The 16,301-nt window shown below is 43.7% G+C and overlaps 1 protein-coding gene across 2 annotated transcripts in view; it reads right to left on the bottom strand.

Annotated features, from left to right (window-relative positions):
- The window catches only part of GPC6 (glypican 6), a 1,107,056-nt gene extending 1,091,025 nt beyond the window's left edge, over nucleotides 1–16,031 (bottom strand). For both annotated transcript variants that reach the window (XM_045978183.1, XM_045978184.1), the window contains exon 1: nucleotides 15,285–16,031. In XM_045978183.1, the coding sequence (XP_045834139.1) occupies nucleotides 15,285–15,444 (160 nt within the window). In that variant the 5' untranslated portion in view covers nucleotides 15,445–16,031. The remainder of the gene's footprint in view (nucleotides 1–15,284) is intronic.
- Between the last annotated feature and the right edge of the window lie 270 nt (nucleotides 16,032–16,301).

Genomic DNA, 16,301 nt, shown 5'->3' with positions numbered 1-16,301 from the left:
GAGGGAGGTACAGGGAGATTCTCCACATTTCTCAGTTTCTCATCTCTGAGAATCCTGTCAATACAGCAAAGCCAAAGGGAAGAGGGAGTTCTACCCCAAAATCTGTTTAGGAATCTGTAAAAAGACTGCCTGGTGGGCTTTTGGCAATGACCTCAAACTCAGAGGCAAAGATGGTCAGAAAGAGGGCTACACCCACACTTACGGGACACACGTCTGGCCCAATAGTCTCAGAGTACTCCTGGGTGGGTTCAGAATGCCGCTGAGTTGTAGACCAGATGGCTTATTTTGGTCCCACCACAGCAGGTGATCAAAGCCACAGGGAGATCAGAGGCCAGGTGAAAAACAAGCCACTGATTCACGAGGCCTAAAGGGCCAGAAAAGACCATGGTCAGGGTGAGTACTCTAGGAAAGGAGACTACCAGTTCCTTCCCAAGTTGCACAAGAGCAGATCAAAAAGTACACCTACCCTGGGCATTGGCAGAGCAGGCAAGCCAAGCCCGGGAGCCTGGAGGAGCCCCAGGAAACTCACTCTTCCCCTTTCTCCCCTTATTACTCCCTACCCTCATCAAGAGATAGACTGGCTTCAAAATTGTTATACAGCCTTCATCGTAAGCCAGCCATTATTCTAAGAGCTTTATCAAGGTTTATTCATTTAATACAACACAATGATGACAGGTAGAGACTATTATTGTCCCTGTTCACAGACGAAAGAACAGAGGCACAGACAAGTTCCCAAAGGCGAAGTAATAGAACCAGGAGCCAAAGCCAGTCTCTGCTCAACCCAAGAGAGGGAATGGCAGGAAGAGGAAGAAAACGAGAAGGAAAGAAAATGCATAACTGTTCGTATCTCCTGTTCAGATCAGAGTTTCAACGTATGCATATTTTCCACTTTGGGGGAAGAAAATGGTGGCAGCTCACGTACTTCCTAAAGGTCCCTCCAAAAGCTTGTAAAACAGGCCAGTTCCTGGAGCGAGGAATGATGACTCACTGGCATGGCTGCTTTTCTCTGACCTCGTGTAGTTACCACTGGAAAGTTGAAAATACCAAGCGCTGCTTGGACCTCAGTGAAATCAAAAGGCGTACTGTGTCTCTAATATTTTAAAATGGAAAAACATCCAATTCAACAAGTGTTCTTCAGTTATGTTTGACTTTTTCCCAAAAGTCCGCAAGACTGAAAGGCTAACCTTCTTCCACAGACCAAAGCTTAAAGGCACTGTGCAGAGAGGGCATAGCTCCCCATTCAGGAAACATCTCAGGCCCTGACCAACAGAAGGACAAAACTAGCACTCAAGACAAAAGGAAGGGAAGCCAAAGGTAGCCTGCAGAGAATTCCTAAAGCTAATTGCATTGTTTCTAAAAACGCACTGCAGTGATTAGGATGAAAATGCATTGACTTACCGTTAAGTATAAGGAATTTTAGAGGCGTCCTGGGGTTCCAGTCATTATTTTTTCCCCGATATTACCAAATTGGTTCCCACTCCTGGTGACAGGATCTCAGTGCCTGATGGGCTTGGTGACTCACATGGGACACACAGCCCAGCGAGGCACTGACAATACTTTATCTGAGGTTTGGTTCAGTTTTTCCAATCTAACGTGCTGTTGAATAGGTCCTAGGATATGGTGTTAGTACAATATCTGTAAAAAATGATTCTTTCGGGGAGGAGGAGAAAAAAAAAAAAAGAACACAGCTTGCAGTGTTCGGTATCCTTTACATCTGCTGCTCAGCTGGAAACACTGTTAAAAGGCCATTAGAACCTTAAGGTAACAGACCTGGAAGGCTATGAAAGCCACGGAGCAATTTGCTGTTTGTGTGACGAGTATCAGCCCAGCTACTTCCTTTTCAAGGGCTGAAAACAGCTTCTGTCATGAGCCGTGAAAATCAATTCCACAGTAAGCCGGCTGAAATGTGGCTGAAAGTGGCACACCTCCGGGCTGGCGCTACACAGCAGAGCCTCCTTCTGGGCATCCCTGGAACCTTCCAGAAGCCCCGGACAGTGGCTCCCTGGCCAAGCCTGGGAGGGAGGGAAGGAGCAGCACAGGACTTCCGGGACCCTTCAGGCTCATCTCTTAGGACCCTGATTCTCTCTGATGCTTAATTAGGTTAAAATCGGAACCATCACCCTGAATGAAGATGGCTTTAGGAAATGTGCAGCGGGGAAAAGTCTGCTCTGGCTGATTTGTATTCCATCTTTCTCTCCTTCCTGATTATAGTAGTTGGGAGTGAGGCTCATTTTTCCCAAATAATACTGTTTCAAAGCCTTTCAGAACATAGAGCATTTGTAAACTTTTTTTCAAATACAAGGTTATAACTTTTGAAAATAAGTATTTCAGAGGTAGAACGATGGTTTGTCAAGAGTTGTACTTCACAAACTCATGGCTAAAAAGGTTAAAATTCACTTTAAATTGTGTTACAGGTTTTTCAGCTACAGGAATTTGTCATGCCACTTATAAAATGCAACCTTAGTTACCACCTAGAATTAAGATCATTGCAACCTACATTTTTATATATACTCAAGCCCGCTTTGTTAAACCGAAAACCTTTCTATAATTTCCTGAGCATATTCAGGATAAGGATAAACTGCCACTCTTAAATCACAGCAATCAGCTTACATTTATGCATGGAACTTCCCATAATATTACTTACCTTTACATCAATAATCCAGGCTGAGAAACTGATTCAAAATTAATTTGTCAAATTAGTATAACAACAAAATGAAAAAGTAAAATTTTATGGGCTTTTTGTTTTGAATCTCTGATGCACCTGACTTGCTGTTGTTTCAACTGGAATTTCACTGTGATTATACATATTTTCTTGACTAAAGTAAAATAAGTGGATTTATAATTTTTATGTCTACTGTACAAAACACATCATGCAGATCTCTGATTTTAAGAAATCCTCCAGTTGCTTTTTTTTTTAAGAGGGGAAGGTAGTAATTGAAAAGGGATTATCCGTAATAATTTTGTTGTTGATGACATAAGATTTGCCATTTGTAGCCAATTTTATATTCAGTTGAAACTGACCTTTTATGAGAGCCATGTGGTAATATAAGTGAAATGAATATATTCTTTATTGCAGACATATAAAAAGACTGGCCTAAGCTTTTAACGTAGTACTTGACCTCCTGATGTCTAAATACCCCAAGTCTATTAAAGAATATTAAATAAGATACCACATAATCAAATGAGTAGTAAAAGCACAATAGAAGGTTTTCACACATTAGCACTTTATAATGTAAAAGTAACAGTAAAGTGTGTTACCTAAGTTCAAAGTAAATAGATAGCTGGAGGAGAAGCTGTAACAGATCACTTAGGAATGTCCAGGAATCCTATATTTCCAAATTATTAATATGTCAGAATTACAAATCCTTAATTTCCAAATCGAGTTCCCAGTATGTCAAAGATCACTAAAACTCTTCAAAAACATTTGTTAAACCTCTTGCTGTAAATAAAGGAAAAATATTTTCAACCACTTCACATTTTAGTATTGTTTACGTTTTAAAAACTCCCAGTCATTGGGATTTGGAAGAAAATAGGATAAGCAAACAGCTAGAGTATTGTTTAAAGTATTTTCTAACTTTTCCAGGAAAAAGGTAAGGCCTGTCACTTTAAAAATATCTGTAATATCTAAAAGCACAGTGGCTTTTTTCAAGTTCATTTCAAAAGCGCTGTTGACTTTGAGCTGTGCTGACCCATTAAGAAAATACAAACTGAAAATTATTCATCTTTTAAAAAAGAAGACCTCCAAGTGTTTTCTTTACGTAGAAAATATTTGCCTCAACCCCACTGCAGAGGAAACACCTCTGGTTCCCCGAAATTCAGCTGAGGATCAGTGGCCCTTGCTAACCTCCACTGTCCTGGGGGCACAAAGAGAGGAAGTCAATTTCTCAAAAAACCCAAGAACTGTAATAAGAAGCAAACACACTAGCAGATCAAGCCTACAGAACACAGGTGTGCATGCCTTGAATGTATTATGCTACATCTTTAACTAAAAGTGTATGAAATGAAGACTGGCCAGCTCTAAATGTAGTCTCCTTGCATAAGAGTCTAGAGGTCAGGGAAACAATGGCTAGATCCGCATTGGGGAGCCTCCTGGAGGAAAAACAGCTGGGGCGGGGGAGGGGAGATGGAATTACTCTTCGCCAGAAATGTTCTAAATAGGAAACCCTCCCAAAAAAACAAGTCATGTTCCCAAAGGAAGCCTGCCATATTAACAGAGAATAATGGGGATCTTGTAGATCTTATAGCAAAAGACACAGAAAACATTTCCCAGTTTCTTTTAGAGCCATGCTTAAGTTCTCTCCTAGTCCTGCCTCTGTGCGCTTGCCGCTGACTTGGGTCCCTTTTCTCCCACACAGAGTACCTGTGGATTGAACGGATCCAATCGCTCTTTCCCTTAGTCCCCCTAGTGGCCAAAGTAAGCATTTGAAACACGACAGAGGCGATAGGGGAGGGGAGGTGGAGGGTGCAATTTGAAATAGAGGCACTTTCTCAGGATTCTAACCTATGATCAAGATAAGAAATAACAGGAATCACTGCCCAAATTTGTCTACCCTGACAAAAAAAAAAAAACAAAACTGTATGTAAAACCACAGTCAATGCACTCAGAATTTGGCTCCCAGAGATGATCCCTGGACCAAGGGCATCAGGGTCACCTGAGAACTTGTTTAAAAAAAAAAAAATGCAAATTACAGACCCCACCCAAGAAGGACTAAATCAGAACTTTTGCGGGTAGGGCCCAGGCGTCGCTGTTTAACAAGCCGTCCAGTAATCCTGATGCTTAATCAGGTTTTCCGTTTATGAAGTTAGCGTTAGCTAACGGGTTCCCTTCCCTGGATGCACATCGGAAATACTCGGGAAAACTGAAAAAGAAAGGAAGGGGAGAGGGGAGAGAGGAGGAAAGGAAAAAAGAGTACCCTGTCTCAGACCAATTAAATTGGAATATTTAAAGATGGAACCCAAGTATAAGTACTGTATTTTAATATCTCACAGGACTCCGGGGTAGCCCTGGTTCTTTCCAACACAAAAGAGCCAATGGGTAAATATTCAGGAATTTCGTAAGCTGGTTGTTAAACTGTTAGTAGCTTGAAATCTGTCATGGTGGGAACATTTCTAAACCACAGAAATTGGCAAATGCCACAGATCAGGTCTCCCCACACCCTGCCTTCCTGAAGGCTAATTGCTAAACGTGTCGGCTCACCTCTGGCCAGAGTTGAGAAACAGTGGACTTAATGAGCAAGGTTGCCAACTACCTCATTAAATCTGGGTAGTTACTTTCAATTTCTCCATTACCCTTCAATTCCTGGGGATTCTTAGGAAGATTACCAAGCAATGCAGTGACCACATAGTTAAGGAAGGAAGACATCAGCACCTCTCTGAGGGAGTAACCATGCCTAGTCCAAGTCAACAGCCACGGCCCTTTTCCGTTCTCTTCGGGACACGGGTACAGGAAGCAATTCTGGAAAGAGAGGGCGAGTAAATCTGCCAAGGGGCTTCTGACAGTCTGTCTCATCAATGAGAAGACACACGTGATTAGAAAGAGCCCCACTGTGTGCCTCTGGGCATCATAATGTGGCTTTGACATTATGTCATTATGACATTTGACATTATGACATTAGTACTCCAGCAGCTGTCTTGCCTCCATAATGGAGCTCCCTGGTAGAATGAGGACAGCAGAGAACAGAAGACGAGAGAATCTGGGACTCAGTCGATAGTATGAACATCCCACTTTCTCAATCGTAAAACTGTTCTGGGACGCAGCTTAGGTGAAATGAAGGCTTTCCCTGCGTGGGTATGCCACCCAAGGCAGGATTTTCTATAACCAGCTGCCAGAAGTATCTTAAATGACATAGACGATTTCAGGCAAGAGTTTCAACGGCTTGTCTTCTTGAAACACTTTTTCTTGGAACTTCTAAGCAGCAGAAATAAAGATTTTTCTTTTTTTTTTTTCTTTTTCTTTTTAATGTTGTTTCTTTTCTGATGACCTCATTCACCCCTCTTCTCACCACTTAACCTCGTTTGGCCCTTGGCATCTCGTGCTTTAGTATCTAAATCAGCCCCCTGACTATCCCCCTCCCATCCCCCTAGGCCTTTAATGATCTATTTCATCTTGATTACAGTGCTTGACTCATCTAAAACAATATTTTCATCTTGTCACTTGACTGCCAACAACCTAGGATGATGACCTACTTCCTGCCACATAAAACCAAGGGTTTTCAAGATCCATCAAAAATACAACTCCCCCCATTTATTCAATATTATGTCTCACGGATTCTTAATTCATCCCTGTCTGTACTATCCTCCACATGTACTTCTTTGCTTACGAATTTCACCCCACCCCAAATGCCTTCTACTTCCATGGCTCTTTATCAAAAGCTACCCATCAGTCGATGTTCCAGTGATGGTTAATTTTATATGTCAACTTGACCTGCCTAAGGGATATCCAGATAGCTGGTATACCCACGTAATCTGTGGGTGTGTCTGTGAGGATGTTTCTGGAAGAGATTAGCATTTGATTTGGTAGCCGGAGTGACCAGTGTCAGGGAACACCATCCAACCTGTCCAGACCCAAATAGAACAAAAAGGTGGAAGGACAACATATTCTGTTTTCTTAGCTTGCACTTCTATCTTTTCCTACAATGGGACATGAGAACTCGTGCTCCAGACTCAGACTCTGAGACTTATATCAGTACCCTGCCTAGGCCTTCAGCATCGGCTTCCCTGGGTCTCCAGGCTGCATATTGTAGGTAATAGGGCCTCTCAGCCTCCATCCAGAGGCAATTCCTAGAATAAATCTCCTAATATATATATACCTATATCTATACATCCTACGGCTTTGGTTTCATTAGAGAACCCTGACTAATACAGCCCCAATTAAATTTTACCTCTTCCTCTCAGCAAGGTGAAAGCAAGTCTTCATTTTGTGATTCCTATCATTACAACCAGTAACGTATTATTTGGTACTTAAGCCAAGGATATAGCATTGTTTAACTACCAGGGAGTGAAGTAACAATTTAATTCATTCTTCATCTTGGTAAAAATTTTAAGTTTGGGGGGTTTGTTTTGCTTTGTTTTTATGCTGCCATAGGACAAAAAACTTTGAAGTTTCAAAACGGCACAACTGATTATGTATATTTTGGTAAGTCTTTACTTTCTGAGAGTTAACATCTCACCGTGCCCTATCTGGGAAATCTCTTTCTCTCAGCCACACTGATACCCTTAACAATGCCGTGCTGGTTTTACAATGTTGAGTTTTGTCTGCACTAAAAAGCACATATAAACTATGTCAGCCATTTACATGACCTTGTAAACTCAATGAATACTTCTGGATGCTTATTTCTCTCCCTTCGTCTCTCCCTCTCTTTCACGTACATAGACGCTGGTTCATGGTCATTGTCCATCACATGGTAGATATTCAGTGATTCACTTTTGCCTGACTGTGGTCTGTTGGTTGTATCAATTTTACCTTCTAAATATTTCTCTCTTTTTAAGATTTTATTTATTTATTTGACTGACAGAGATCACAAGTAGGCAGAGAGACAGGCAGAAAGAGAGAGGGAAGCAGGCTCCCCGCTGAGCAGAGAGCCCGATGCAGGGCTCCATCCCAGGACCCTGGGATCATGATCTGAGCTGAAGGCTTTAACCCCCTGAGCCACCCAGGCGCCCCTAAATATTTCTTTTCTTTAACTGAAATACAGTTGACCTACAATATTATATTAGTTTCAGGTGCACAACACAGTGATCTGACCTTTGTGTACATTGCAAAATGATCAGCTCGGTAAGTCTAGTTACCATCCATCACCATGAAAGCTAATATTCTTGACTGTTTTCTCCATGCACTATATTACATCCCCATGACTTATTTTATAATGTATATTTGTACTGCTCGAACCCCTTTACCCACCCACCCACCCCCCAGTCCTCCTCCCCGGCACCAACTACCAATCTGTCATTTACATCTATGAATCTGGGTTCTGTTTGGTTTGTTCATTTTGGTTTTTAGATGCTGCAGGTAAGTGACATCCTATGGTATTTGGTATTTGTCTTTCTCAGTCAGATTTATTTCTCATAGCTCCTAAATATATCTTGCTTTCTACTTCATTCCATTTCCAGTCACCACTCTAGGTCAAGCTAACATCTCCTCCTGCTGCTGTATCTGCTTCCGCTCCCCTGCAATCCATTCTCTCCAGAGCCACCAAAGTAACATTTCAAATCAAGTCCAGTCCTGATTGGAACACTTCTTCAATAGCATCTCACTACCATAGGCTCAAGGCCAAGGTCTCTGCAGTGAGCTCCAGGGATTTCAGGGCTGATTAAGGCAAGAGACAGGACCAGGAAGGGAGGGGCAGGCCCTCCTAGCTGGGGGCCTAGCAGACATAACAGAGGAGCCAGGACCAGAAGGGAACCCCCAGGAGTGGAGAGGGGAATTAAGTAGCTACACAATACTGCTCAGTCACGGGGTGGAGAGCATAGCAACTTGGGAGTTCTTTTTAGGTCCCTGATTCATCCCATAAATGACTAGCAGGCCTTATGCAGTTTTGCAGGATACACAAGAGACAGGCTCTAAATGGGTAAAAGTGTATTTTCTACGGGCTATGTTTAAAACAACCGGTTGTGTAAACACTTGAGTTTAGCGCCACAGGTTTTAGAGCTAAGGGTCCATACTTGCAATGAATAGGTAAACTGCATTGGACCATGATGCATGGGCCATCTTTGGAAGGTGTATTAACCTGGTCCACAGGCACTCCTGTACTCTCACAGGCTTTCCATCCACTGCTATTTTTACCCAGGTTCTAAAAGTCCTCTATGCTTTCAGGGTCTTCTAACCATATAAGTACTAACTATGCTCTCATGCTCCAGAGCCCATGGCCCACTGCTCTTCCTCAAGGAACCATTCCCACCTGCTGTGATTAGATCAGATGCTCCTTTCAATGTTTTCATGGAGTCAGGTACCTCGTGCTTGCCTCAATCTCAGCCATTCCTTGCGAATGATGCCCTTAATTTCTACTTCCCTGCTAGGATTAAAATCCACTGAGGCCGTATACACTGCACCTAACAAAGTAAGTTACACATAGAAGGTATATAAGAAATATCAGATGAATGAGAAAAAAACCACCTAAAGGAAACAGAGAATGAGTTATAAAAATAAATTAGTAACCTGGACAATGTCTAAACATGGAATCAAATTTCTATTTTTCTTTGGTACATTTGTTTGAAAAATATTTTTCATCCAAGATTACTAAAACTCTTAAATACTTCCATTCAGGATTATTAGAATTTTTTAAACCTTTACCCAAGACTTACTGCTATGAAACCTTTTATTTACAAATATGGCATCCCAGGGAGACAATTATACTTTCAAACAGGATCATGTAAATAACTTAAAACTGAATAATTTTGTAGAAGCTTATGAAACTACTTTAAGTAGAATTATGTGCCAGGTAAAGAATTTAATAGAGCAGGATCTGGTCTGCAAAGAGATATACATACCAAGTTTAAAAAAATATTCAGTATTATGTTTAAACTGTCACTACCATTGGCCTTGCTAGAAGTCTTTTGAAAGACGTGAATTGGAGGGGGGACTGCAAAATATAATCTTAAATATGTTACTTTGGTAGGCCCAAAATATAAGATTAAGCAAATAAACTATTTTATCAGCAATTCCCTCACAACAATTTCTATCCTAAACTCATAGGTCTATACAAATCTAGTGACTAAATCGTAGGTCATTTGGTTTAAAAGGACTCAATAATTTTGTATTTTGTAAGTGTTCATAAAACTTACCCATAATTATAACAGAACATTAGTCAGGCTCTTACATAAATTATGATACAATGTTGATACTATAATACTTAAAGGACATAATGTTGTATATTTTAAATCATGTTTGATAGCAGCCTACATTTCTACTCACCAGCAATTACCATGTGGTACAGTTAAAAGAGGTGAGTTTTATGTCAAAAAGTGTATCAGTCAACTCAAATGAACTCTTGTTCTCAATGATGACATATTATCCTCTAATTAAATCAGCTAAGATAGCTCTGTTTGCAAGGATCATTCTAAAATTAATTCCCAAATCAAGAGTATAACAAGTGGTACTCCTAATAGCCCAGATTTTAGATTGTTTTGATACCTGGAATGAATGTGATTCTTTTAGAAATCTAGTGACTCAACAAGTTATTTTATTTTATTTTTTTTAAAGATTTATTTATTTGACAGATAGAGATTACAAGTAGGCAAGTAGGCAGAGAGGCAGGCAGAGAGAGAGAGAGGAGGAAGCAGGCTCCCAGCCAAGCAGAGAGCCCGATGCGGGGCTCGATCCCAGGACCCTGGGATCATGACCTGAGCCAAAGGCAGAGGCTTTAACCCGCTGAGCCACCCAGGCGCCCCTCGACAAGTTATTTTAAAAAACTGAAGTTTTACTAACTCATTTATACCTCTTCCACTGTTCTTTAAAAAGGATTTAAAGACATCAGCTAACTAAAGAGAGGGCAAAGAAATCAGAAATCTACAAAGCAGACAGTTAAATGTAAATTAAATAATTTATTTCAAAGTAGGGTATTTAACATGTCTATAAAAGAGTAAAGTTTACCCAACACAGTTTTTCTGTTTATGTTAATGTGACAATTGAAAAAACAATGGTGTTAATGGCAAATGTATTAAATAAGTTAGTGTGCTGGGGGAACAGAGGGAGGACTGTTTCCCTGGGAAACCCACCAAAGAAAGGAAAAGACTGTTGGACAAAGATCAGGCAAAATGAAGCATTACTGAAATTTGAAAGCAATAAAGAAGGACTGACAAAAGTCACTAGTGTATCAGGAGAGTATAAGAGAATATTTTCGTAAGTTGATTTTGGGATAAATTTTTAGAATCATTGAGATACTCTAAATTCATATTCAAGAGATGGGAAAGAGTTTAATGCTGTAATACCCACCTGTAGCCCAGCTCTTAAAACACCTGAGACACAAAAAGGGACAAATACTGAGAAAACAATTATATTTTTTCCTAATCTATGAAAATAAACTTCCTTCCTCTCTCTATCCCTCTACCCTTATAATAACTTCCTATAGCAAGCTTTGTTGCACTAACCCATTATTCGTGTAGGCCTGGTATACCGAAAAATACTAATACATATTCTTTAGTTTCCATCTTTTATATAGCTACAGAGTTACAATTTTAAAAAATCAGGAAAACACATAAATAGATGAACAATTTAGTGACGGTAGCATGGCTGGTTCCTGAGAACACAAATTTCAAATTCAAAGTGATTTTGAAAAAATTGTAGATGTTGCAAGTAGATAGAAAAATATTCAGCACAAATTGTGGGGGAATACATATGGTGATTGATAATACCAGGTTATGTACCTAGTAGATGAAGAAAGAATTGATTTTGTACACATTCAATCAACAAATACAGAATGGCAGGGGGCAGGATTATATCTAGGACTCAGATATCTGGAGTCAGGATGCCTGAATTGGAATTCTAGCTTCACCACTTTCTTGCTGAGTCATCCTTGGGCAAGTTAATCATTCCAGCGCCTCTGCTGCTCAGTTTTTTCATCTACAAAATGAGGATTATGATGATATCTACAAAACTATTAAAAGGCATCAATAAGACAATATCTAATGTTTTAGAAGCCGGTGCTGGGCACGTAGTAATTTCTAAATAAGGGATTGTTAAATACAGCTGCATTAGATAACTGATGAAAAAAGTGGGCATGGAGGCCAATAAATCACCATTAGTCAGCTACAAGGAGTTATAATTAATGACTCCAAGAAAACTCAAGACACAGAGGCTCGGCAAGCATAAAACAGCATTCTCCGTATTGCCTAGTCTTTCAAGCAGATACTCTTTTCAGTTGTTGAGTTCTCTTATAAGTTTAGAGCCATCAAGATGAGTTGGGTTGGAAAATGAGATAATACTATGGATGCTCAAGGAAAAGACTAGAATGTTTCATACCTACCTTTGATCAAAATAACATTCCTAACAGAGAACTTGATGATCCACTGCTCAATATCTTCCCAGAAGACAAAACAGAAGCAAATAAGCAAGCAAACTGGGAAGGCTTTGGGCTAGTTATCTGGAAACATTTCGATACCACAAGAATTACTAAGTACTAGAATGGATGGCTGAGAGGGCTCATGGGTCTTCTCCTTTGGAGGTCCTTCAAACAAGGACGGATAGTCTATCTGATCTGCCTGGGACGGCTTAAGATCAGGACTGAGTGAAGATTAATGGCGCAACCTGCCCCTTAAAGGCCTCCCAAGCACTCTCTGAGAGTATAACTTTATATATTACCCATCACAGCCCCTCATCTATTGAGTTTGAAGAACTCCCTTTTACCCTAGAATAGAAAAGGGCAACACTATTTCACAATTGTGAGTTCTGAGTAAAACTTTAATAATGTCATGATGAAACATAATGTCCTTATTACTTCTCAGTTATTTTACCAGGCAAGCTACCTGCAAATATCTTTCAATTAGAAACAGCCCGCATGAATCTAAATTATGAACAGCAGTTCCTTTAAATTCATGTTCCCTGGCAGAAAAATGGCACATGCCATTTCTCAAGTAAACCATTAAAAATCCAAACAACACAAAGGATGAAAAGGGAGTTTAAAGAAAGGATAACCACCATATACTAGATAATGAAATGCAAATAGTGTCAGGGACTAGGGAAAAGAGTGTTTTCATTTAATAATAGGACAGATTTCCTAAGTAATTATTCCAACAATGTGTAGCATTGAGTAGTTCACTTTTTTAAAAATTACATATATAGGGGCGCCTGGGTGGCTCAGTGGATTAAGCCGCTGCCTTCGGCTCAGGTCATGATCTCGGGGTCCTGGGATCGAGCCCCCATCGGGCTCTCTGCTCCGCAGGGAGCCTGCTTCCTCCTCTCTCTCTGCCTGCCTCTCTGCCTACTTGTGATCTCTCTCTCTGTCAAATAAATAAATAAACTCTTTAAAAAAAAAATTACATATATACATACATATATATGAATGTGTGTATATATATGTATATGTGTGTGTGTATATATATATATAGTATACAATTATCTTTTACTTCATTTGCTTCCCTATCAGTTGTGCCTCTGACCCCACAATGACCTGTATCTTGATCATTTCCACCAGCATCAAAGCACACCAGGGTTAAGACAAAGTCAACAGTGCCCTTAGTCCTAGAAAGTGACTTAAACAAAAGCCCACGTTTTAGAACTTAATAGCTAATTAGGGAACACTGTAATTGTCAAGAGGTGAAGGGGAAAGGGGGGAAAAAAAACACCCTATAGTTAAAAATCAAATAAAGGATTTATTTTAACCACTGGAAATGTTTTCAGTAAAGTAAATGGTGAGTACAGAAACTATTTACACTGAAAACCTTTATTTTGATATTAAGGAGATTTGCATCAGGCTAAAGATGAAGTGTGGCCTCCTGGAGGTCCCATAATCTACTAAAGAGTACTGGAGCCATTTAAAAACACTTAACTATTTTCTTCTCTGAGATATCATATCTGAAATCATGCTGGGAAATATCTGTGTTTAAAAGATACAATGTGAAAGAGCCCAGATTAGAGGAGGAAAAGTTCCTCGAAGAAGTGAGCCATACTATAAAACCTTTTAAAAGTTGAATTCCCTGAGATTTGGGGAGGAGAGAAAAGCAAAGCTGATCTTTATCAATTAATTAAAAAGAATGAAATAACAGTAGACAAAGGGGAAGGAGAGTTAAGAAACTTAAGGAGCTGTGGGGGCAGTAGCTCTCTATTCACTGATTAACAAATTAAGGAGTTCTGGAAAAGGGAGAAGAAGGGACAGGGGTAGAAAAGTGGTCTTAAAATTCACCACAGGTTCCGCCTCCGACTCACCAGAGACCGGCTACATCTGGCTCAGAATTGGAAAAAGGCTCCTTGTGTATCATGCTCAGCGGGGTGACCGTGTGTATGGGCTTTTTTCCCCCCAGTACCTAAATTTCTATAAAATGTGTTCATTTCGGTATAAGTAAAAACCTTCACTTGTAGAGTTTGTAGCCCAACCGTAATAAAACAGAGATTGCATTACATATCGAAACTGCGATGTTTTAAGATACAGCTGCAAAAAGCTCTTCCCTCGGCGGCCAGCTCTTTGGCGAAATGCAGAGAGGCTGGTGGAAATGCGGCGTTTTGATTTGACCATCGGAGGTCACCGAGGACTCCAACGACCGGGTTTGAGCAGCCCGCGCCCTCGCAGCATCTCCCGGCCTCTCCGTGCCTCCCTCGGCAGCGCTCGCCCGCAGCCACAGGATTATCTCTCCGGACACGTTCCATTCACAGAGCCCCGGAGAAGCTCCCCGTCGGTTGGAGCTAAGAGCCGGAAAACGCGCACTCGGGCTGCAGCGCAAGTTGCCGGAGACCGAGTGCTACCCACAGGCTGGCGCCGAGTAAGGGGGTGGGGGCTCTCGGGGCCGGAATGCTAGTGGCCCGGCACGCGGGGTCCGGGGACCCCGGGACAAACCCAGCCGCGAGCCACCGGCTTCAGTCGGCGCAGCTTCTGAGCGCAAGCGGGCGGGCGAGATCGCGCTCAAGTCCGGGCTCCGCGCCGGCGGCCGGGGGTGTCCCCCGAACCGCGAGTGACCAACCGCAATCGGGGAAGCTCTGAGGACCCGTAACGCGAAAGCCCGCCCCAAGCCCGAAACTGGCAGCCCGTGAACTCCCCAAACCAGCCCGGAACTGCAGACGTCCAGAGGCCGGGTCCCCCCCCACCCCTAAGGTGGGGGTCCCCCCGGCCCGGGCGCCGGGCGTTCTGCCTCCCGGAAGGACCCGGAGAGCGGAGCGGAGCCCTCCGCGTCTCTCCACCGCCCCCGCCGGCGCGAGGGCGGGAGTGGGGAAGGCGCCACTCAGACTGTGGCGCTGGGCAAACTGTGGCCGCAGTTCTTCCAAGTTTGCCTGAGCGGGAGGCGCGGGGTGGGCGCCCCGCTCGGCGACCTGCCCTCGCGCGGCGGCCGCCCCCCGGGTGTCCCGGGCTCCCGGGCCCGCCCGGCCGGAGCCCACAGCGAAGGGCGTGCACGGGCGCCGGAGCAGAGGGAGGGCGGGCGGGAGGGAAGGAGGGCGCTCCCGCGTGTGCACACAATGAGGCAGCGGAGACGCACACCTTCCCCGCGGGAGCAGCCGCCCGAGCAGCCGCCGGCGTCCGGGAGAGCCAGCCCTGGCAGAAAGTGAACACCAACAACTCAGCAACAGGGGGGCGAAGGAAGGCGCCCGGGGGACGTGTGGCCGCCGAGGGCTGCAGCCTGCTGGGCCGCGCGCCCGCGCTTACCTGCGATCTCCTGGTAGGGGATGTCCGCCAGGCTGAATCCCTTGGCACCGTACGCCTGGCGGACCTCGCCGCAGCTCCGAGCCTTCACCTCCGCCCCGGCCGGGAGGGACAGCAGCAGCCCGGAGAGGGAAAGAATCACAGCCCCGATCCAAGAAGGCATGGTGTAGCGTGCAAATCCAGCTCGGTAAACCCCAGGGCCCGTGCGCTCTTCACCTTGCCCCTCGAGCCGAAAGCCCGCCAGAGCCCGCGGCGCGCTCCTTGCCGCTGCCCAGCGTCACCCCCTTCTGCCAGCCGAGGGGACGAGCAGCGCAGCCCTCTGGACTGCGCTCAGCAAACTTTTATAAGCCAGATGGAGGATGGCAAGCCAACCAGGGCTGGCTGGGAAAGCAGCCGCCTCGCTCCTCTAGTCCCCCAGACCGGGAGCGGTGCAATAAAAACGAGCGAGAGGAGGCAAAGAAATGTTTAAAAAGCCACCATAGGGGTTCAGAGCTGCGATCCGACTTCGGAGCCGCAGAATCGTAGAGCGCTGCGAGCTCGGCTCGCCCGAGTGTGCGGCGAAGGTGGGAACGCGCGCCGGCTCTCCCGGAGAGGGAGGTGGACGGGCGAGCGCGAGTGTGTGTGCGCGCGTGTGTGTCGGGGCGAGCGCGGGTTCTTGGGGGCGCGTGTGCGTGGAGGTATGTGTTGGGGATAAACGGGATCCAGGGGAAACCTCGGCTTCACACAGGCTGAGGGAGCCTGTGAGAGTCCTCCTGAAATAGGAAGAGAGAAATCCCGGAGACAGACACTGGAGGCTGGAGGGAAGGAGAAAGGAGGGGAGAGAAACGTGCTACACTGAGCACAGCCGAAATTCAGAGGCAGAGTCGAAGGCAAAACCTGGACTGGATCTCTCGCGACTCGGTAGAAGATGAAGAGAGAAAAGGAAGCGGTACTGTGTTCTCACTCCCTTCACATCCTTCATACCGATCCGAAACGTTCCCTTTAATGACTCAAGTAAGTAATCTAGAAAGACAAAGTCTT

This window comes from Meles meles, chromosome 14, assembly GCF_922984935.1.
Source record: "Meles meles chromosome 14, mMelMel3.1 paternal haplotype, whole genome shotgun sequence".
In the NCBI taxonomy this organism is placed as follows: domain Eukaryota; kingdom Metazoa; phylum Chordata; class Mammalia; order Carnivora; family Mustelidae; genus Meles; species Meles meles.
Note: the sequence above shows the minus strand (reverse complement) of the source record. Positions and strands in the feature narration are given on the sequence as shown.